The following is a 24,146-nucleotide window of genomic DNA, read 5'->3' as shown; positions in this document are numbered from 1 at the left end:
GTTAGTCACCTAGGATGAAATTGTGATGTGAGCCTGCCTTTTAAATTTTTCACTTTATGCGCCTCTATTATTTCACACAAAAGGAAAATGACACAAACACAAGAGGAATGTTCGTGTTGAATTTCTCAATCTTCCCAAAGTGTGACTGTAAATATGCAAAGACACTTTAATATCTAAGTGGCCCTAAATAAGCAGTGCTTGGGTACCTTGATAAATCCCTTTGGGATGGGGTATATTTTCCCAGTAAACTGGAAACAATTCTGACACCTATCTGTGATCTGAATGCAAAAATCTAATATTTGCTTGAATATAAAAATCTAATATTTTTAGAAGTTCATTATGTTCAAATGAGATCTCCATAAAATATCTGGGAACAGAAGTGGTCTAGAAGAACATAAATGAAAATTATTTTTCAAAGTTGAAGAAATTTGTGTTCAAAAACCCTTTTGATGATGAGCATGAAAGTGGTTCTCAAATTTTCCTTCATGGTTTTCTGAAGTACAATTTTATCTTTAAATTCCATCCCATGATACCTGAATTGATGTAAATATATAAAAATAATATTTAAAAATTATTTCCTCCCAGAAAATCTTCAAGTACAACTGATGCCAAGAAGCTCATAGTTTCAAGTTTCTTCTCAAATATTTGCCACACATACCTAATAGATTTAAATTCCAGTTTAAGGATAGAGCATTTCCATTAATAAAATCAAACTTTGATATTCCACGTTTGTCAATAAAAAGAGATTCTCTACTAGGAGAAAGATGTTTAAATCATGCTGCTCTTACTCTTGTCCCTCAGATTCATGGTCCTCTTTGGAGTCTTTCTATGAACAAAGCTACACCACCATTGGAGTCTCAGAAAAACCATTACTAATTACAACAGAATGAACTAATGTCCATATAAGAGACATATATAGTAGCAACAGTAGCAGAAGGAGTGATTGTTATAGAATCTATTAATCTGAATAGAAAAACATATTATGTAAGAACACTAAACAACCACTGAATGGACAGAAATGTACTAAAACTAATTATAAGAAATCACTAATTAGAGAGCCATATTTCAGCATTTATTCTCTAATGAATAATGTGTGTGTGTGTGTAATTTGCTCCAGAATAATTGTATAAGTATATCAAATATTCGTTTTTAATAGACTATTTTTAGAGCAATTTTAGGTTTACAGAAAAATTGAGGGCAAGAGGGATTTCCCATATATCACCTGCCTCAACACAACCTCCCCACTATCAAAATCCCACACCAGAGGGGTACATTTGTTTTAATCAAGGAACCTACATTGACACATCATCATAACCCAAAGTCCAGCATTTACATTAGGCTTCACTCTTGGTGTTGTATATTTCATGGATTTGACAAATGAATAATAACATTTATCAACCATTATGTATCACACAGGGTAGTTTTCTTACCCTGAAAATCTTCTGTGCTCGACCTATTCATCCATCTCTTTCCATGCACTATTGACAATTACTGATCATTTTACTGTCGCCATAGTTTTTCTAGAATGTTGCATATATTAAATCATTTCTTCACTGTGATTTTAGAATAGTGTAGTCATAGACATATTTTTTCAATTTTAGATAAATATTTAAAAGTATAGCCAAATTATGTCATTTACAGCTAAGTGCAGACCTATTCATCCATCTCTTTCCATGCACTATTGACAATTACTGATCATTTTACTGTCGCCATAGTTTTTCTAGAATGTTGCATATATTAAATCATTTCTTCACTGTGATTTTAGAATAGTGTAGTCATAGACATATTTTTTCAATTTTAGATAAATATTTAAAAGTATAGCCAAATTATGTAATTTACAGCTAAGTGCATTATGTTTTATAGCTGTAATAACCAATTATATAATCTTTGTGCACTCATTTAATGTCTGTAGTAAATTAAACTTCAAAATCCCATCCCACTTCATAAAGACAATATTAGTCATCTCCCTAAAAGATTAATTATTTAAATTAAGGTTTACCCATTTGTTCTCATATTTCTTACATAAATTATATGAAAATGCTTGTTCAGACAGAGTTCAAACAGTGTCACTGATTCATACAGACTCAAATAGGAAATACCAAGACATCTGCTTCCCAGATGCTGGCATGAGGAGCCTGGTGGACCTAATCCCCAGGGAACCAAATGTAACTGGTAAAAATTATATATTTTCAAAAAATTAAATTATCTCAAAATTTACCTAAGGGTGTGTGATAAATAAGTAACTAAATATTAAGAAAATCTACCAAATCTTGGTAAAAAACAGTTTCTCCCTCCATCTTCCCAACTGAGCTCGATGGGAGCTCTAATATGGGCAGGAGAAGAGGATGAGGTTCTCCTTCTCCTTGGCTCTCGCCAGGAAAGACAGGACACCAGCATTTCTCATGCTCTCTTAGTCCAAGTTGCACAGGCTAAACACCTGCAGAGAGACCAGGGGTTCCCCACTTCATTCAGCTCTCCTCCCCTTCCCACCTACCCCTCCCCCACCCTGCTCATAAAGGGAAGATTCTGCTTTAGGGCAAAAGCTCCAAAATAAGAAAGACAAGCCTGAGGCAACATTGTATCTACTACCAGGCTCAGTGACTGAGATGTTATCCAGGTGGAGAAAGAGACCGTAAGAATAGAAAACTCAAAAACTCTCTGCAAAGTAACTATTTTAAACAGAGTGTGGAGGAGTTCAAGTCCAAGTGTGTTATCTAAAACAAGAGAGATTTTGGTTGGAAGCTATTAAGAGGAGGCTTTAGCCACAGCTAAAAGGTAGGCCAACTTGCTGACCAGACAAAAACATGGAAATGTAAATCAAAGAAGAACCTTCCTGGAGTCCTACAAAACCTCAAAAAAGACTGGTCTTAGAAACTATCCCTGCACAAAACTGAACTGTATCAGTGAGGAGGAATTTATATCAGAAAGAACTGTCAAAACATTAAAGCAGTCAGCAAGCATTTAGTGAACCCTAACATATGGGTTTGATAGCAAATAGAAGATCAAACTCAATAAGGATTAAAATCATATAAATTTATTTTCTCTGACTACAATGGAGTTGAATGACAAACCAGTAATAAACAAAAAAATTGAAAAATTTATGAATATGGGGAAATAATACCTCATTGTCCTAAATAATTATTGAGTCAATGAAAAAAAAATTACAATGAAACTTAGAAATTTGAAATGAATGAAAATAAGGACTCAACATGACAAAATGAATGAGGTCAAGATCATGTAATTCTTAGAGGGAAATTACTAGGGAAATTCCTAGAGGGTAATATGCATGCATTAAAAATAAATATCTCAAATTAATAACTTTCCAACTTAGTACTAAAAATATAACTTCAAAATAACGCCCCCCCACAAAAAAAATAAAATAAAACAAGGAAGTAATAAATATTAGAGTAAAAATTTAAAAATACAGGTAAGAATATAATAGTATTCTTGGATTAGGCAATGGTTTCTTAGATAAAACATTAAACACAACAAAAGAAAAAAAAGATAAATGGGACCTCATTAGACTGTAAAACATTTATATTTCAAACTATGTATACTGAAAAAGTGAAAAGACAGCCACAGCGTGGGAGAAAAATTTTGCACTTCACATACTTTAAAATGGACTTTCTTTAGATTATATAAAGAACTCTAGAAGCTCAACATAACAAACACAAAACAAAACTAAACTAAAACAAACTTCAGTTAAAATAATGGGAAGAGAATCTGAATAGACATTCAAATGGCCAATAAGCACTTGAAAAAAAGCTCAACATCATTAAATGGGTCAGGGAAATGCAAATCAAAGCCACACTAAGATCCCATTTCATACCATTAGAGTAACTATAGTATTTAAAAGGACACTGGGGAGGGTTTGGAGAAATTGTACACTTCATGAACTGCTGGTAGGAGGGCACAATATTTTAACAAGTTTGGAAAGCAGTGTGGCAGTTACCCAAAAGATAAACATAGAGTTACCCATGACCTATTAAGATCATTCCTAGTGCCCAGTGGGCATGGCTCAGTGGTTGAACATCAAACTATGAATCAGGAGGTCATGGTTCCATTCCTGGTCAGGGCACATGCCCAGGTTGCTGGCTCCATCCTCAGTAGGGGGCGTGCAGGAGGCAGCCAATCAATGATTCTCTCTCATTATTGATGTTTCTATCTCTTTCTCTCTCTCCCTCTCTTAATAAAATTATATTTTAAATAAATTATTCTAGCTATATGCCCTAAAAAATAAGAATAAATACCCAGACCAAAACTTGTACATGAATGCTCCTGGGCAGCTTTATTTGTAATAATCAAAAAAGTGAAACAACTCAAATGTTCATCAAGTGATGAATAGATAAATAAAATGTCATATGTCCATACAATGCCATGTTATCTGGCAAAAAGTATCAAAGTATTGATATATGCTACAACATGGATGAACATTATGCTAAATAAAAGAAGTTAATCACAAAGTACCACATATTACATGATTTCATTTATATGAAATGTCCAGAATAGGCAAATCTAGAGAGACAGGAAGTATATAATTGGTTATCTTAGGGCTAGGAAATTAGAAGAAATATGAGAAGCTTTAGTGGATATGAAGTTTCCCTAGAACTGAAAATGTTCTAAAATTAGATATTGATGTTGGTTGCTCAACTCTGTTAATATATCCCAAACCACTGACTTCTATATTTTAAATATGTGAATTTTATTAGATGGAAGTTATATCTCAAAGAAGTTGTTAGTTTAAAAAAAGGAAATTATAGTTTAATAAATTATCACAAATGATGAAAAAGATTTTTAGCCAAAAATTGGAAACAACCAAAATCTTCAAAAATATTGGAAAGGTTAAAATATTTATGATTAGCCACATGATAGAATAATATACTCCTATTAAAAATAGTATTTAAAATTTGTTAATCATAACATAGAAAGTGTTTTTGTTAGAATGGTAAGCAATAGAAGCAAGACACATTCTTATCAATAATGATATTATTTACATATTTAAAAATAGCACGAATATTATTAATATGTCAACATATTAATAGCTGCTGGCTGTGTAGTGGTAGTATTAGTGATTTTTATTTCAATTTTGTTTCACATTTCCTAATTTTCCTAATTTTCTATAATGTACAATTTTAATAAATTTTTAATAAATAAAAATATTTAATTATAAATTGAGATCTATCATCAATAAGTGATTGGTGAACTAATGGCTATTACTCCACAATGTAATTTTAACAACATTTAATGATAATTGAATTGCTAGATACCTATGTTTTCATTTATTCAGTTCTATTTTGAATTAATGTGTCTTTAGATAAACATTGAAAATAATTGAGCATGGGAATATACTCATTGCTATCTTTTATTAAAAGTACCTATAAATTCAAATATGAGCCAAGTGACCTCAGTTGTTTCATTACTAAAATAGCATGAAAGGAAAACATTTAAATGGAAACAATCATAAATCTATAGTCACATTTTAAATAAGGTTATTGATAAGAATCACCAATAAATCTTAGCTCATTTTCCTACTCTTCTTAATATGTTTAGGTGACAAAATACAAATTTTAAATCATTTTACTCAGGATTTAGAAAATTACTTTTTATAGATGATTAGATCATTGAATTACTGTGGAATCATCAATTCTCTTTAGTATCTTTATATTTAATTTGTAAAGAAAGCAGTAACATAATTATGCTCTCTTCTGTGAATATTTACTTTTCCCCTGAAGAAAAGAACAGATTCTACAATACCATCTACTTTCTGTGTTCAAACTCCGTACCTTAAATTCTGATTCTGTTCACATAGGTTTTAATGGCTGTTGACCAAGAAAATAGATGGAGTTAAAAAAAAAAATAGCCGGTAGGTTGTTACTGTTTAAGCTGTTAATATTGGAAGTTGAATAGTCAAAAAACTGGAAGAGACCCAGAGAATTCCTTATTCAAAGAGGTGGTTTGTTTAACTCTTTAAAACTCCAGAGCCAGAGAGTCACACCCCTTAAGTAATCTATTCTAATATTTAATACACTGACAATCAAGTACCATTTCTGCTTCCATCTGAGTTTTTTCCTACTTAGTTTATATCTAGTGTCTCTTATTTGAGCCTCAGTAAAATTTAATAATAAAACAAGTACAATTTTAGACTAAATAAATAAGTTCTGTTTTGTTTTTAAACATAATTCTAAGGACATGCTGTCCTTAGAAGATCTGCATAAGTGCTCTTGTGCACCACAGTGGACATAGATACCTGCCAACTGGTGCTAAGTACTTTGGAGCTCTCTTTCTGGCCACAAAACTCGAACAGGGACACTTGATGCAACACTAGAACTCATTCTAAGCAGAGTTAACATTAGTCAACAGTCAGGCTGCATTGGTGATGAAAAAGAAAATAAGTACACGATAATTCTGCTGGTGTTTACACATTTTTGTATCCCCTGGGGAATTCTAGATAAGTACAAGCAATTTCTTTAAAGAGCTTTTCTTAAAGACCTTTGGTGCCAGAGAGTTGTCAGTAGAAGATTTAGCATTAATATTACACAAAGACTTCTTTCTGATATTGGTAAAAAAAAATTGTAAATGCTGGGTAGAGGGAGTTGCTGGCTTTTGCTAAAGGGCTTTTCTAGATGGATGGCCAAAATCAATTTGGTAAATTCATGCCATGAAAAGCTAGGTACTAATGAATGATATGAAAAAGTTAACAGAAAGTAGTGTAATGACAAAGACACTGGGTCTGCTATTACTGAGATCAGTGCTGCTAAACCAGCGGTACACTTCAAAATCATTGAAAACACATGTTAGATTTGCCCTGCTGTAGGTTTCTCAATCTTGGCACTATTAGTATTTGGGGTTGGGTAATTCCTTGTGGGAAACTGTTATGTGCATTGTTAGCCTCTATTCAATAGATGCCAGTAGCACCCTTTCAATTACAACAACCAGAAATTGACAAATATAATCTGGGGTACACAATCATCCCCCGTTAAGAACCACTGCCAAAATTCTACTAAGTTGGTACTTAGTCCTAGGACTATCAACTATCACTCCTCCCAAGCCTGGCTTTATAAACCCCACACTAAGTGGTCAGATATCTCTGAGCTTTTGCCTTGTATAACATATTTTGTGTTGTTGTGGCAGAACATTCTTTCATTATTGGAATATTTCATCACTTTTGTCTTACTCTAGCATAGTGACGTAAATAAAACTAGGGTTTGACGAGTATTTATAAATTAAAATTCTGGCTTTGTCCCATTCCATCTTCAAAGCATTAGGCAGATAATTTAAGCATCAACTTTTTTTTTTCTGCCCAGAGGATTTCACCAGGTATTCAAGGCTTACTGGTTATTGAAGGCAAAATGGGATCAAGACCATGATCCTAGTGTTTCACAATAATTCATCCTCACTTGGTTTAAGCCAGAATACAGAAGTTCTCATACAGGAGCATCATTTGTAACCCAAATGAATCATCAAGATTTGCTTCTTACAAAGTTATATATGGGGATAATATGGACAAAACATCAATACTATTGTGATAAACAGCCTCAACTGTGGCCACTAATGATCCCTACTACCTGATATTTAGATCAGACTCTAATGATCACTTCCCTTTGAGAACGGGCTAGACCTAGCTTCTAATAAACAGAATATGCCAAAGGTGATGGCATGTCACTTCTGGATGGGGATGCAAAGGCCTGGCTCCTGGTTTGTGTCTGTCCTCCAACTCTATTGTTCATTAGCTCTAAGGGAAGCTGACAGTCACGTTGTGAACTATATTATAGAGAGGCTCACATGACAAGAAACTGAGGTCAATAGCCAGTGAGGAGCTATGACTCCCTGTTGAACAGCCCACAGGGAACTGAATCTAGACAAGAGTTGGAAATGGATCCTCCCTAGTTGAGCCTTCTGATGAAACCATAAGTATGGTCAATACCTTGATTGCAGCCTTATGAGGCATGTAAGCTGACCCATAGAAGCTCTAAGATAATTTGTATTTGTTGCTTAAAGTTGCTAAATCTTGATAGTTTCATTATACAGCAATAAATAATACAAACAGTGGAATAAATGATTTTTTCTCCTCATTCTCTTCCTCCTTTCACTGATGATGATAATGATCATCTCTCTCATTCTCCTTTCAGATGAAACTGTACTATTAACCTCTGCACCTAAGCTTAGCAGGGATAATCCTACACTTAAATCACCATTCCTCCAAACCCTGAGACCTCATATTGCCTATATATTTTCCCCAATCATAATTACAATATTACAATTTTCATTATGAAATTATTAAGGGTCTCATGTTGATTACTCCACTACTGATTGTTCAATTCATGACTTATGTCAATCTCAACAACCCAAATGTAATATCTGAATACAGAATTTAATTTGGGCATCCTATAGCTACCAACTTTCTTTGGCATATGTATCTCATTCCAAAACCCAGTTTTTTCATTGTTAAAATAATGTCACCTTCCTCAAGAGATTATTTTTGTTGAATTAAATTGCATAAATACATACAATCTTTCAAGCCTTATTCCTATAATGTAGCAAGTGCTCAATAAATATTTAGATTTTTTGATCACCCTAGCCAGTGTGGCTCAGTTCATTGAGCTCCATCCCATGCACCAAAGGTTGCCAGTTCAATTCCTGGTCAGAGACATGCCCTAGTTGTGGGCTTGATCCCCAGTAGGGGTCAGGCAGGAGGCAGTAGATCAATGTCTATCTGTCTGTCTGTCTGCCTGTCTCTCTCTCTCTCTCTCAATAAAAGCATATTTAAAATTAAAAAATACATATATTTTGATGATGTTATTTTAATTTCTTCCTCTTCCAAACCCTGTTTTCTTAACCCACTTGTAGAAAATTAGTCCAAGTTCTAGGCTTTCTACTTCAGTCCTGTTCTAAATATTCTAAAGAATTCTTAGAAATAATTAGTCCACTCTCCAAGTCCCCAAAAGGATCTACTTACTACTTACTACCTCTAGATAAGAATAAGGCCAAAGATAAAAAGGAATTAAATATCTATTGCTTATGACCAGTCCAAAAATCAATTAAATAACTCTTCTTTTTCTCTATTAACTAGAAAAGTGTCTGCTTGATTAAAAAGGAATGACCACCATCTTAGAAGCTGAATCATAGCTTTGTGTGTGTTTTTTAAGAAATCTTTTCAAACAGAAAAAAAGACTAATAGACCCTTGGTTTTCTTAAAAATGGAGAAAAAACACTTTTCCAATGTTAAAGTTACACTTAATACTAAGAGCATCAATGTACCTAAGGTAAAGAAGACCTCTTCATTATCACTTAACATGTCAGGATATTCACGGTTAAGTTTCTGGAAACAAACAGGTGCCAATCTATTGTCTAAAGCACAGAGTACAATGTAATTTGTAAAACACCCAAAAGGTTAAACTACCCCTAAACTATATTCTTCAGATATCTTTAGTGATGCTTTAGTTGGATTTATCATGTTGGATTAATGTACTGTGCTTTGCTCAAACACACTTAGTAAAATAACTTGCCAATCTCTTAGCAACTACTAATAACTTACTGTGAAGTAGTATAATTAATATTTTTGAGATTAGGGTTTTCGGTAAAGGAGTTTTGATAAAGAAAAGAGTAGAAATAGAGTATCAGATTGTGAATGTAGCTCTGCTAAAGAGACTCCTGGGCAGAGAGTGACTCCAGAAAGGGAAAAAGAAAGGGACCTAAATGCAGCCTGGATGTGTTCCATGTAAATTAGTCTAAAGCCGGTGCTGAGACTTTTCAATTTCACGATGAGAGCTAACTTCTTAAGAAAGAAGTTTCATGAGACTTGCTTAAGTGATTGTCTCAATAACAGAGAAAAGAATGCATATCCCAAATAAGTTGACCAAGACTTTAATCTTAAAAGGCCATTAATGTGAATCTTCTGGGGCTTTTGGTTTTGAGTTACCTATTGAAGAATCCAGATGCCTAAGAGAACATTGGTTATTTTTTGTCTTATTTTGGTTTTTTTAGGTTTGGGGTCCAGAACTTATCCAGAAAAGATTTGTGAGATATTTCCAATAAGGAAATATCTTAAACTATAATGCCTTATTTTACATATATTTATGATATTTGTCTCCCAAAAAATGTTGAAAAATTGTTTTGTTCTAGTGGTTGTTAGTATTTCACATCTTAAAAGATTTACTGGATATGACCATCTATAAACACATACAGATTGTTCACATGATCTGAAACTACAGTCTTGAAGCAAGTTTGACATGACAACATCAAGTATTGGTTCACTGTCCCAAGAACAGGAAGAAATTGAACCAGCCCTTGAAATGCACTTTGTAACCAAGGGACTGATTTTTATAAGATTGAAAGAATGTCCCAAAGCAACAGTATTATATTTCTTAAGCTATTACTGTTACTGACATAAAAAGATTTCTTTCTATAATTCTTCTAAGGTCTTGGTTGAGGACAAAGGGATTACTAGAAAATTTTCACAAATGGCTGTTTTTTATGCCTCCAGCCATAGAAAAAAAGAGACTCTGACTTGAGTGTCACCTGCTTCAATTATTAAATGGGTTTTAAGGCCACAGCATTCAGTATATAAATCAAAATGAAACATGATCTTCTACCAGCCAAAATTTGCAGAAATGCAATGTCATTTCATCAGGTCAGAGGAACAATAAATAAATAAATAAATTTTGTTCCATTGCTTACAAATGCAAGATGGCATAGTGTAGAGAATTAGAAGTAGAGTACTCCATTTTTATACAGCTCCCTTGATCACTTTGGGCTCCAGTTTCCTTATCTGTAACATGAAGGGATGCTGCTTGATGTTATCAAATGTCCCTTCTAGTCCTAACATCCAAAGCTATATGTAAAGGTTGTGGGACTATTAAGAAGACAGTCTTTCATGTAAATAGCTGACATTCTACTGTGACAATATGGCAAAGATATTTTGTCACATAGTCTCCTTCAGTGATTATTTTAATAGATGTTATTTTTTAGAGTAGTTTTAGATTCACAGCAAAATTGAACAGAGTTCCCATACAACCTTTCCTCTCCAGCACACACTGCTTCCTCTACTATCAACACCTCACATCAGACTGGTATATTTGCTATAAGTGATGAGCCTACATTGACATATCCACAGGTTTAGGTTAGGATCTATAGTTTTTAGTTTACTCTCCGTGATGTACATTCCATGGGTTTTAACAGATATAGTATGACATGTTACTTCAGTGTTTTCATTTCTTAATAGCTGGATCACTAGCTAGATGGTGTAAAAGGCATTAGACTATTTCCCCATAGTGAGTGCCAAGGAATGAAATTCAAATAAAGATCTTTGGATGCAATTTAAAAAATCCCTATAGATCAATCACTTATGCATTACCACAGAAACATTCCTTGTTACCTTTATCCTCCAAAGCAATTGAGCTGTTATATCTTAAAGGTAGCAGATAGTAATATTTGTTAACAGAGTTGGATAACTCATATTTGAACAATAGAAATAAAAGATGGAAAATGATATAAGCTTGAAAATATTAGATAAATAACATTATCTAATGGGAATTTCCTCTATTACATAATTATTATGAAAAGTCATAAATACCCCCAAGGTGGGGGTGGGAGAACTGAATAAAGCATTACTTCCTGAAGATCACATTACTAACCAGAGCAATGGGCTTTGTTTTAAGGCTTTGCTCCTCAGGAAAGGATATTGTTTAAAGTATCAAACACAGTAATAATTCATCAGGAGGACTATCAGCAAGCAGGCAAGGATTTTCAAAGCTTAGTTTGTTTTTTCAGTGGAATAGGACTTTTCCAGTGAAGTGATCAGAATGCTTTGAACATTTTAAATCTAGCCACAGGGTCTTCTTTTTGCTGCGGATAGTATCTAGAATTGCTTCATCTGGTGTATGAAATCCTTTTACTGCAGAATACTTTAACTCATTAGGACCAAAACCCAGCAAGGTTCAGGTTTGTTTGTCCTCCTGAAATGCACAGGTTTTAACAATATATTTCTCCCTCCTTGGAAAATGTGGTAAAGAAACAGTATTACATAAGTTATGATAGTTATACTTAATAAGTGATCCTCTTTCTCACCATGTCCTCATTATGATTAGAATAAGGGCCAACTGTGCCCTTTCAATTTGTCATCATTATATTTGATTAATCATAAGTAGAGATTATGTCCCTGAGATAAATGTCCTTAAAGAAAGAAAAGGAAATAAGATGTCTGCAAAATAGAGAGGGAACATATAATCAGGTAAACCATAAAGCTCCTGGTTAAAAAAAATAAAATAAAATTGAGGTTTACACACCAAAATTTGTTTTTCCATCTCTCTCAGGAGCAATCCAGTTATTTTCCTTCCTTCCTCCCTGAAGCAACTTCACTCTACAAAGTTGCAGAGCTTGTATATTGTCTATAACAGTGATGGCGAACCTTTTGAGCTCGGCGTATCAGCATTTTGAAAAACCCTAACTTAACTGTGGTGCCGTGTCACATATAGAAATTTTTTGATATTTGCAACCATAGTAAAACAAAGATTTATATTTTTGATATTTATTTTATATATTTAAATGCCATTTAACAAAGAAAAATCAACCAAAAAAATGAGTTCGCTTGTCACCTCTGACATGCGTGTCATAGGGTCGCCATCACTGGTCTATAATAATATTATAAATCAAGTTGCTGATACTTATTTTGATTCTAATATATTTTCTTGAGACACAATTAGTAAAGGATTAGACTGTAAGGGAGATGGAAGCACAAATGTATGTAAAGTTGTTGAAAACTCTTGATATCTCCATCATCATCATCATCATCATTTAGTTCAGTGGTTCTCAACCTTCCTAATGCTGCGACCTTTTAATACAGTTCCTCATGTTGTGGTGACCCCCAATTTCATTGTTACAAATTGAACATAATTAAAGCATAGTTATTAATCACAAAAACAATATATAATTATATATGTGTTTTCCAATGGTCTTAGGCGACCCCTGTGAAAGGGTCGTTCGACCCCCAAAGGGGTCGCGACCCACAGGTTGAGAACCGCTGATTTAGTTGGTTCATTGTCTAAGCACACTGTCTGCTAGCCTCTTAGGTTTACATTTAATGACTTCAAAAGCTGGTAATTTTGCTTAATCCTTCCTTAAATATCTGCTCTACAGACTATTCATTAACATTATTAAGTTAATTTCACTAGGGAATTTTACTTTTTCTTGAACATTCTAATTTTATATGACTATTCTAATTTTATATGCTTATATAATTTTATATTTAGAAGAACAGAGTTTTTTTAAAAATAATTTCTCTCTAGAAATGAAATTTTAAAATATGATGGGCATAAAATGAAGAACATGAAGTCTTAAATAATAACTGGTAATATTTCTGATGAAAAACTACATTGACACCATTTGTTGAAGAGGCTTTCCTTTCTCCATTGTATGTTTTTTACTCCTTTGTGAAAAATTAGTTGCCTATATAAGGATGGGTTTATTTCTAAGCTCTCAATTCTGTTCCATTGATCTATGCATTTATGTTTCTTCCAATATCTTACTGTTTTTATTATTGTAACTTTGTAGCATAATTTGAAGTAAGGGGAGTGTAACACTTCCAGCTTTGTTCTTTTTCCCCAGGATTGCTTTGTCTATACATACAAATTTGAGGATTATTTTCTCTGTTTCTTTGGGAAAAAAAATAATCCATTGGGAAGACATACAGATGGCCAACAGGAACATGAAAAGATGCTCAGCTTCACTTATCAGAGAAATGCAAATAAAAATGACAAAGAGATATACCCTCACACCTATCAGAATACCTATTATCAATAAGACAAAAATAACAAGTGTTGGAGAGTATATGAAGGAAAGGGAATCCTTATACATTGCTGATGGAAATTTAAATTGGTGCAGCTTCTATGGAAAACAGTGTAGAGGTTCCTAAAAAAAAAAATTAAGAATGGAGCTGTCATATAGGCCAGCAATCCCTGTTCTTGGTACCTACCCAAAACATTTGGACACATTTATTCATAAAGATATATGTACCCCTATGTCAGTGGTCGGCAAACTGCAGCTCGCAAGCCACATGCAGCTCTTTGGCCCCTTGAGTGTGGCTCTTCCTAAGCCTTAGGAGTACCCTAATTAAGTTAATAACAATGTACCTACCTATATAGTTTAAGTTTAAAAAATTTGGCTCTCAAAAGAAATTTCAATCGTTGTACTGTTGATATTTGGCTCTGCTGACTAATGAGTTTGCCGACCATGGCCCTATGTTTAATGCAGCATTATTCACAATAGCCAAGACATGGACGCAACCTGAGTGTCCTTCCATGGATGACTGGATAATTAAGATGTGGTACATAAACACAATGAAATACTGCTCAGCCATAAAAAAATAATGAAATATTATGATTTGTGAAAATATGGATAGATCTTGAGAGTATCATGCTAAGTTAAATAAGTCCAATAGAAAAGGACAAGAACCATGTGATTTCATTCATATGTGGGATTTAAAACAGAAGGCAACAAATGAACTAACAAACTCATTGATGTAGAAAATAGTATGGTGTTTACCAGAGGAAAAGGGAGGTAATGAGAGGATGAAGAAAATAAAGGGGACCATATATATGCTGAAAGAAGGAGACGGGGCTTTTGGTGGTGAGCACACAACGCAATATACAGAGGTTGTATTATACAATTGTACACCTGAAACATATCATGTAATTAACTAATGTTACCCTAGTAAATTTAAATTTAAAAAAGAAAACCTACCTTAAATTAAAATAATTTATTATGATATTAGTAATTATTGGGAATTTAGAAACAGGGAGAGAACTATTTAATGCAAATATAATGATCCTGTATCATAGCACATTATATGAAACCTAACCATTCAGAGTCAACATAAAATCTTGAAGAGTGAGATCAACCTATACAAATAAACAGTTTACCCTTAAGAAACAAGAAATTTACTGATGATCTAATCAGGAAAGTTAGACCAATTGCCTTATTTTAATATTTGTACCTCATGGAAATGTATCCAATACTTTCAAAAATAATTACAGATTCTTTAAAAGAACAAATAAGTGATACCAGCTAAAACAAGGGATGATGTGTATTTAGTAAAAAATTATGCATATAAACATAAACCTTTTCAAGAAGTTCAAATTTTCTCAGTTTTGTGCTACTAAATCCTGTGTAACAAAATTCTAAAGAATAAAATGCATGTAAATAAGAGGCAAAGTAGATTATGCATGGCAGGGTAGTGAGACTTTCATGAATAATAAGGTTTAATTAAACAGCCTTGTTTGATCAAAAACCACACCGTGATTTTGGCAAAAATAGCATATTACTCAATAAAATAAGCTATGTCTATCCATATTTCTTTTGGGGGAGAGCCCTTTTTTAGAAGTAGAATGTTTGCCTCTATTTGATTCCAAACATTTAGTACAAAGCAATTTAATTAAGAGAAGTCAGCTTTGAACCATTTGTGAAGTTTCCTAGTAATTTATTTAATTTGTAGCCAATAATTTCATTAACACATGATTAAACAAAATGTATTAGAACTGGGGAAAAATAAGCTTACTACTAGGAACCCACATGCTAATGCTTAAGGATTTTTTAAAGATTATAAATCAAAGAACTATTTGTTTTTAATATTAGATATAATTAAGACTTTAGAAAAATATGGAACATGCATATACTTCTTCAACACTAAAACATTAACTCAGGAAGCATATGATTTTGTTGGGTGAGAGGTGAAGACATTTGTTTTTATAAATTTAAACTCTCATTTGTAGAATAATAAATCTGAATATTATGAGAGAAGCATATCCAATTCATATAATATCTGAATTTAGCAATTAGCATCAAAACACTTGTTTATTTCAACAAATTTAAAAGTGTCTACCATCAATTCCCAAACATAAATTTTTTATTAGCCACAGCAAAATGTTAGTGTCTAATCTGCTTTCTTTTACTGTTTGCTAAAACAAGAAAGCAAGGTAAAATCTGGCTTCAAAATGATACATACTATACTGAAAAGTAATTTAAAATGTCTTAGGATTTTTAATTGTTTTCATTATTTGGATTTCATTTGCTACCACCTGTTTTATAATATAAGGTAATCACATACTAAAAATATTTTAATAATATTATGTTTTAAGTATGTAAAAAATAAAAATGTTATATATATATTTTTTTATAATTATATAAAAGTAAAAGTTTTATTTGGGGAAAACAAAGAGAGAAATAAAAATGAAGCAACCAAATGCCAATCATAATGTTTTAATTCATTTGCAAATCAAATGCTAAACTTTAGAATTATACTTTTTTTCAGGCAAAACATATTTAGAACAATTTGTGTTTGGCTTTAAAATGCATCTCTAATTTGCTGTCCTTTTCCTCATTTTGATTATCAGAGTATAGATGGACTAGTTATATTCCCATCGTGTTTAATACAGCAAGTGAAAACATTATATATAAATTATGAATAAAAAGCTATTTACCTGCATGGAAATCTATTCCCACAGCAAAAGAGGTTCCAGATATAGGCATCAACGCATCCATTTTGTCACTTGGTTCCAGAGGTATTCCCCTGATTCCTTCGTGGACGGAGTACATAAGAAATGACTCTATACCTAATTGGAAGCAAAAAAAGAAAAAAGTCCAAAATGAGTAGTTAACATCAAAACCATTCATTAGCACTATTTTTCTTTTAATTTTAGAGGATGTTTATTAAAGCTGAGGACAGTGAAACAAGGAGGGGCTGGGGAAATGAGCCTAGGATGGGCTACTTTGACTCACTAAGAACTCGGAGAAAAGGGGGCCTTGGGGACAGGGTCTGGGGGTTGCCTGAGATGAGCTGCCCATGTCCATTGCTGCTCTGGTTGTAAGCCTCCTGGGGTCCCTTAGAGGTTAGGAGGTGTGTGTGTGTGCCTGTGGGGGAAGAAAGGGTGGGAGGGGAAAGGTGGGGGGGTGCCTGGGAAGGAGAGCACTTCCATTAGCACTATTTTTAATGATCCAAACTTCTTTCATAAAATAATGTATTAATCCACCTTCCCTTTTTCCACTGTATGCTACATTTCTGACCAGTTAAAAGGTAGTTGGATTAGTTGTTCTAGAACTTGAGGAAACGTCAGCATCTCCCGGAGGAATGGTTAAAGCCAATCCCCGGACTCCAGCCCGAGGGCCTGAGAATGTGGATTTCTAAAAGGTAGGGAAGATGCTGCTGATGTGGGAACCATAAACAGTGAGGTAGGTAATACTTGAAAACATACCTGGCCTCACAACCAAAATTCACCCTCTTCTCAAAAGCCCGAGCATCTCCTTGCTTCTGTATGATAGATTTTGATTGTAGATAACTACATCAGTTACCTTTCTAACAGACTTCTTAAATCTCTTTAAAACTAGAAGCACACCAAGTGCTCAACTTTTGCTAAGATTTTGCTTTTTCAGTATCAAAAGTATGTCCTAAAATGAGCACACATATGTAAGGTGACTACCAGAAGTCTTCATGATGAAGCTTATGAATTTTTCTAACAGGCCAGAAAATGTTAATGTATACAGATTTTCTTACTAAAACAAAAATTCCTAGGTTTAAATAAGTCTTTACCAAAGCATAGCTGTGTGACTTGGACAAGTTAGTGAATTTTCTGTGACTCAGTTTCCTCATCTCTAAAAACGGGAGCAAAAAACCTACTTCACAAAGTTATGATGAGGATTCTATGAATTAATGGGTTAAGGTAATGAGAGCAGTGCCTGCACATGAGTGCCATATGAATATGTGATTTAAAATGAAATATATGCTGGTATTAACATACATATTTCTCATAAAAATTTGAATTTTTTTTAAATAAAATTAAGTTATAATCACTGGATAAAAATATTATTCTAGAACCAAAGCCCTTTGGGACTAGTAGAACTAGAGTCTATGAAATAAAAAGCAGAAAGATATATTTATTCACTTCCTGTTCTTCTGAAGCATTCTCCCACAGTTAAGTAAAGCTGAGAATTTACATGGTCTCTGGTCTCTGGTACTTTCTTGTAAATAGTTGAAAGAAAGTAAATATAAATTTTTTTTTTTTTACTTTCAAATAAACTACATCCCAATTAGATTGGAACTGTAGCAAACCAACCACTGTTTTTTACCTATTTTCAAGTTTCAGGTGGCTTTGACTGGATTTGGTTAAAGGTGTGATAATAAACTGTAGTTCCTGAAAATAACTAAAAACTTAGAAAGTTTCACAAGAACAGAGATACTGAATATATTGTAGATATATTTGAAATTCTACATATGGTATTTATTAGGGGTACTACTGTCCTAATAAAAAGCTAATATTATTATTTTCTATTTTTTATCTGATTTTGGTTGCCTAATATCTGCAAGGATAAATAAATGAATCAGAAGTAAAATTTTTCAAAACCTTATACCTTGACATGACATGCGGTTCTTTTGGAGATAATATCCCACCGTACACATGCAAGTCCTCGTAGTTTCAGAGGTTGGTAAACAAAGCTGAGAGCATCCACCATTATTTAGCTGGCAGGAATTGCTGCCTGCATTGATGAGAAACAAAGGAAAGTAACAAAATTAAAAAAATATATCATTTGCTGTCAGTAATTTGAACAAATGTTGTGCTATTGTTGATTTCTAAATGCAGTTGTTTTCTATTGAATAATTTGAAGGAGCAGGATACAGTTGAAAACTGCCCCTCCAAAAAGATAAATGGATATTTAGAATATGACATACTGATTATAGACAATAATAACATAATCAGTTTATAGTATCAATTTAACTTGGAATACAATTCAGTGTTGCTAAGATCAGATATTCATTGTTCCCAACACACACACACATAGACACACATAAACAAAAAGGTGACATGATAGATGTGTTAGCTAAAGATACAGTGGTAACCATATTGCAATATACAAATGTACCCAATTAACACACTGTACACCTTAAACTTATACACTGTTATACTTCTATTGTATGTCAATAAAAATAAATTTAAAAATAAAGCCATTAAAAATTTTTAAGTAAAGGGAAATATGTGAGATTCATAGTTACAGAGCAGCAAAAGAAAATTGATTTGTCATGAATACTGTCATAGACCTTTGTAATATTTTAAGATCACATAAACCAGGAAATCTTTATTTTTTTACTTCTAAGTTTTATTTACAATTCTACAGGTACTTCCTTTTCAAGAACACTTTAATCAAAAAAAAAGAATACTTTAATCAAATGTCTCAAATAAATAGCTGTTAAATTATATTATTAACTCAACTCAAAGATTATGCCATTGAAAGAAAGGAGGTATATATAAATTTGATTAATTTTTTGAAAGCAAGAGAATAAATTTTGCCATTCCTAGAAACATAATTCTCCCCAAATGTGTTTAAAGCATGCCCTCTACTAGTCATCTAATTAATTGGCATATTAACTCTTGTATTTGTATGTAGTGGCAAAGACAAATATTAGTCAGATAATCACAGGTAGGCATTCTATGAAGATGTTCCATTGCATTTACTAGATTCAGTGTGTTAGTTAAAGCTGATAGAGTAAAGTTAAGTAATTTACAATCTCATCTAGTAAGTTCATTAAATATTCAATTTTTACAATAATTTTATTATTCTAAGACATGCAATGTCATTTACTGGATATTCAAACTCTGATATGAAGTGCAGTAAATCCAGTGAGAATTACAAAGCATGATGAAAGCTATATATCAAAATTGCTCTACAGATAATTCAAAGTACCAATGCAATTCATTATTTCTGCTCTTCTGAAGTAAAAACAGTCTGATGGAATTTAATTGTCAATCAAACCTGTCATGAGTTCTGTCATTTTTGAAGTATGAAATACCCTCAATTTGGGAGATTTCTCATCAGGAGACCCACCATATTTGAACACAGTTGGAATAATAGCAATATATATTGTATTATATTTATTTTTTATAAATAATAAAATCAATCCAAGTGAACAACTATATTGTACAACAATACACACTTCATGTATAATTTGTTTAGTCTCTAAGGGAAAATTGATAGTGAAGGAGAGAAAAATAAAAAAGAAAAGGAAATTAGTCATTATTAACAATATGTATCTTTGCCGATTAAATATGGATTTGTTACAGAAAAATATTAGAGTAATATTTAAAGGTGACAACTTAGGTAATAATTATCTAGCAAGTATGAAATACTAGCTTGGCTTAATATTTTGTAATGATGCTGATGTTCAAACCTCATGCCTCAATTCTCTAGTGGGAGCTAGAAATTCCACTTCACTACCAAGAAGTCTCAGCACTCCAGTGATCTATGTCAAAAATGATAAATGAAGTAGCTAACTGTATTTTGAAATTCAAAGAGGTAGTAATGTTAACATCTTAAAGAGTCCTAAATTGTTCATATTTCATACTAATGAAGCTTTTAAGCTACCTGCTGTAATTCTGTTAATGGGATTATCTTTAATACAGATGCTTTTATCAGCATATTATTCTTTAAAAATACTATTTTCCCTGCACTTTAAGCTTACTCATATTATACCATTAATTTCTAATTCCTAGAGGATCTTGTCAGTTTGGTAATACTCTCACAGGTGTAGAATACCCATCTGTATCTATATAATCAAATCCTTAAAAGACAAGAGAAATCATGTTACCATGAACAAAATGAGCCAAGAATATTACACTAAAATTTTTCTCCTAGAAACTTTACTGAAACTGTATCTAGAAAAATTAGATGTAATATGTTAATTTACAAATTCAAACAAAACACATACTTGCTCACATTTAGAAAAAGTGAATATAGATTTTTTAAAAACTGTTTAGAAATATATTTTTCTGTCTCATATTTTCTAATGTGTGTTTTCAGATATAATCTCTTCAAGTATTAAGTAGGAATTGAAGTTTATCATGATACTATAAGGTTTTATACTTATTTATTGTATTAAAATCCACACAAATGTCATGATATTTTATTGAGTACCAGAGGTTTTTTCCCCAATTAATAATTTACTCCCCTCGACTTGAATGCCAGTTAAGTTGTTTATTTTGATACAGAAAATGTTCCATTATGAAACTGCTAGTGAAAACAATGCTGCTCATTATTATAGACAATGGCCAAAATAAATGTCAGAACCAAATACAGGTTTGTGCTGATGAGTTTGGGTGCTGGTGTCTTCTCAACCATGAAAAGAACAAACACAGTAATCACTTCAGGTGGTTTTTTACAGCAATTGCTTTCTCTTAAAAATGTTTCATTTATTTTAGTTTATGAAAAAGACATATGATTCCTGCTGTTCCTGTAAAAAAAAAAATGATTTCATGCCCAAATTTGGCCCATGCTTTTTCCAGGGAAAGCAACCATGAATCTGGTCTTCATTTGTCTCTCGATGTGCAGGCCTGTCTCTCAATTGGTATCTCCAACAAATCCTGCCTCCTCAGTGATTGTCAACCGAGTACTAAAGTGATGATCCCCTTGGTTCCTTATTCTTCCCTCTCCTCTTCTCTGCTTGGGTCTACATGCCCACCTACCTTAGATACAAAATACATTTTCTTGACTTTTTTCCTAGGACTAAAGATACATGAAGATAGCGATTCTCGTGACAGTGACTATATATTTTTTTTCTCGGAAGGGAGTTCTGCTAATCACAGATCATGGAGCAAAAACTAAGAAAGGACTAGCAGGTGTGGGGCTGCCTGGCTGGCATCCCTGGACTAAGGGCCATTTGGGCAATGTGACAAGTCCACCTATGTAAACCATCTGCTAGTTCTCTCACTCCGTTTCACTGCACACCATTTAGACAAGCAAAAACAAAAAAAGCAAAATGTTTAGAGCCAATAATGCTGCGCTTTTGGATATGGAATCCTTATGTCAACCTAGTCCATTAGAAGCCGACTAGTTCATTCCGTTTCTGGGCTTAATTGCACATTTCATTTATTTTGCTGGGATTTTTTCCCCCTTATTCTTCTATTTTGTAATCAAAAACCGAGTAAGACCTGCTTCGAAGACCTGACGACATTATGAATCCCTGGGCAGCTCTGCTAATGTTTTGAAAGCTCATTATAGACCTTGTATGAAAGTAATTTCTTCTCTAGTATTAAAGAGAATTTGACTTTCATCCCTTTTTATGTTAGAAGAAAAAATATGAACCGTCAATTGTTGAATTGAGAAAATAATATGAAAAAAAGAGAACATTATATATTCAAAAGGCGGCACAAGCTCATTTCAGTGCGACGTACCTTGCTGTGCCGCTTTATCGTACACTTTCATATGTACCACCCCAGAAGTCTTATTTCTCAGGACAGTGGGGTTCCTTCCGTCTCTTTTGCTGCAGGTTCCCAGCTGAGCTAAGTTGTGGTCTGCCCACCATAGTTTCTTATCTATAAAAATGAAAAGGTTTTTTTATGGAACAGATAATCATCTTATTTAATAATAAATAGCTATTAAACTATAATACTTTGTTTTCTTTTATTATAGTCTCAATCTCTGTTTTCTAAGAGAAGCGGTAAAATCACTTTTACCTTTAAAAATGCAAATCATAGTGACATTTTAGTGTTTAAATTTTCCTCCTCAAACAAAATACCCAAGCAAGTACAAAAAAGATTGTTTTTTAACTTGCTGTTTAAAGTGTGTAAGCTTTTAACCATTAGTACTTTCCATTACTGGGTTCTTTACAGTTATAGTAATCTCTTTTAATTTTTTTCACAGTTTATGCCTCTTTCTCCAAAATTTTATTACTGTACATTGTTAAGTCGTATTGAGTGCTCACTTAGTAATAGAGATTCTGCAATTTCCCACAGATAAAAAAACAGTCCTGACCTTCAGGATACTAGCATTTTACTGGAAATCACACATTTATTATTACATTATTTTATATTGTCATAGCAAACCTGTCAGAAAACTATTATCCTTCTCTTTTCATCGATAAACAATATAAGATTCATATACATTAACTTTCTTAATTAAATTTACATATTTTGTCTTCCTGTCTATAAAACATGTGCTCTTTCTAAGACTCCAGGCAGAGTACACTAAACAAAAATTTAAGGTAATGCAATGACTTAAAACAAAGTTATTAATTTAAAGTTTTTGGATAAATTTTATACTTTTCAACAAGAATCAAGTGACAGTTGAGATCAAATCAATTTCTACCTAGAAGTGAAAATAAGGTTATTTATGTCTGTGAACAAAACAATATAGTCTTTACCTCCAAGGAACAATTATTTTCATTTAAATGCCATGATATTTTGACTGAACCAAAGCATAGCCTCAGGTGTGGCAAGAACAGTAATAATGCAGATGTCACAATAATCATCCCTTCCTGCATCTGATTTCGTGCAATGCACAATTCTAAACAATATCGGTAATTCATTCATTTAACTTTCATAATAATTCTACAAAGGTAAGTACTACTACTATTAAATCATTTTAGGGTTAAAAACACTGAGGCAAAGAGGGAGTAAGTAGGTTTCCCTGGGAAACAGAATGAATAGTGGCCCCAGGTTATGGACCAAGCACTGATTTCAGCCTATTAGTTAATCTCCTTCCCATGGAAAAAGTTTAGTGTTCTCTCCCTTGACATTCAGATATGGCACCTAGAGTAGGACAGTGAAATTATGTAGCCTATTCACTTATGCTTTTATTTACACACAAATTTGAATAATAATAGAGACATCCCCTGTGAATAAAAAAAAAAAGGTAGAAATTTTGACTGGAGTAAACATGTGTTTTTGCTTCTATTTCTTCCACTATACCACTGTGATAAAAATGTAGAAACATAAAAGATTTAAAAAAATGAACCCATATAATAAACAAGAAAATTAAAGCATATATAGTTTTATATGGAGAAATGGGCAAAGTTGCAACATGAAAAAAGCTACAGAGGAATGGAAGCCACCGCTCTCCACAGAATTCTGGATGACCAGGATTCCAGCCTATAAATAAGAGGGTGAAAGCAAAAAGAAAGATTAAAAATAGTGAATGAGTGACATTACTTTTACAAGTAATGCCTCTACCATTTCCCCCACTCCCTGTCCTGAGACCAAACATATGAGGATCACATTTTCAAGTAATCCTCCAGCAAAAAGAGTAGAAAACATGAACGAGTGTGTGTGTGTGTGTGTGTGTGTGTGTGACATTTTAGACTAAGATGCTTAAAGAAAATCTTTCTCTTAACT

General features: G+C 32.9%; 1 protein-coding gene across 1 annotated transcript in view; it reads right to left on the bottom strand.

The window, feature by feature from the left end:
* LRP1B (low density lipoprotein receptor-related protein 1B) overlaps positions 1–24,146 on the bottom strand; it is a 1,756,854-nt gene that overhangs the window by 485,068 nt on the left and 1,247,640 nt on the right. Inside the window, exons 33-35 of the mRNA XM_014548045.1 lie at positions 22,209–22,349; positions 18,397–18,522; positions 16,473–16,604 (exon numbers count right to left, since the gene is read on the bottom strand). Of these exons, the coding sequence (XP_014403531.1) occupies positions 16,473–16,604; positions 18,397–18,522; positions 22,209–22,349 (399 nt within the window). The remainder of the gene's footprint in view (positions 1–16,472; positions 16,605–18,396; positions 18,523–22,208; positions 22,350–24,146) is intronic.

The sequence above is a fragment of the Myotis brandtii genome, unplaced genomic scaffold (genome assembly GCF_000412655.1).
Source record: "Myotis brandtii unplaced genomic scaffold, ASM41265v1 scaffold493, whole genome shotgun sequence".
Lineage (NCBI taxonomy): Eukaryota > Metazoa > Chordata > Mammalia > Chiroptera > Vespertilionidae > Myotis > Myotis brandtii.
This window is presented reverse-complemented; position numbering and strand designations above follow the sequence as displayed.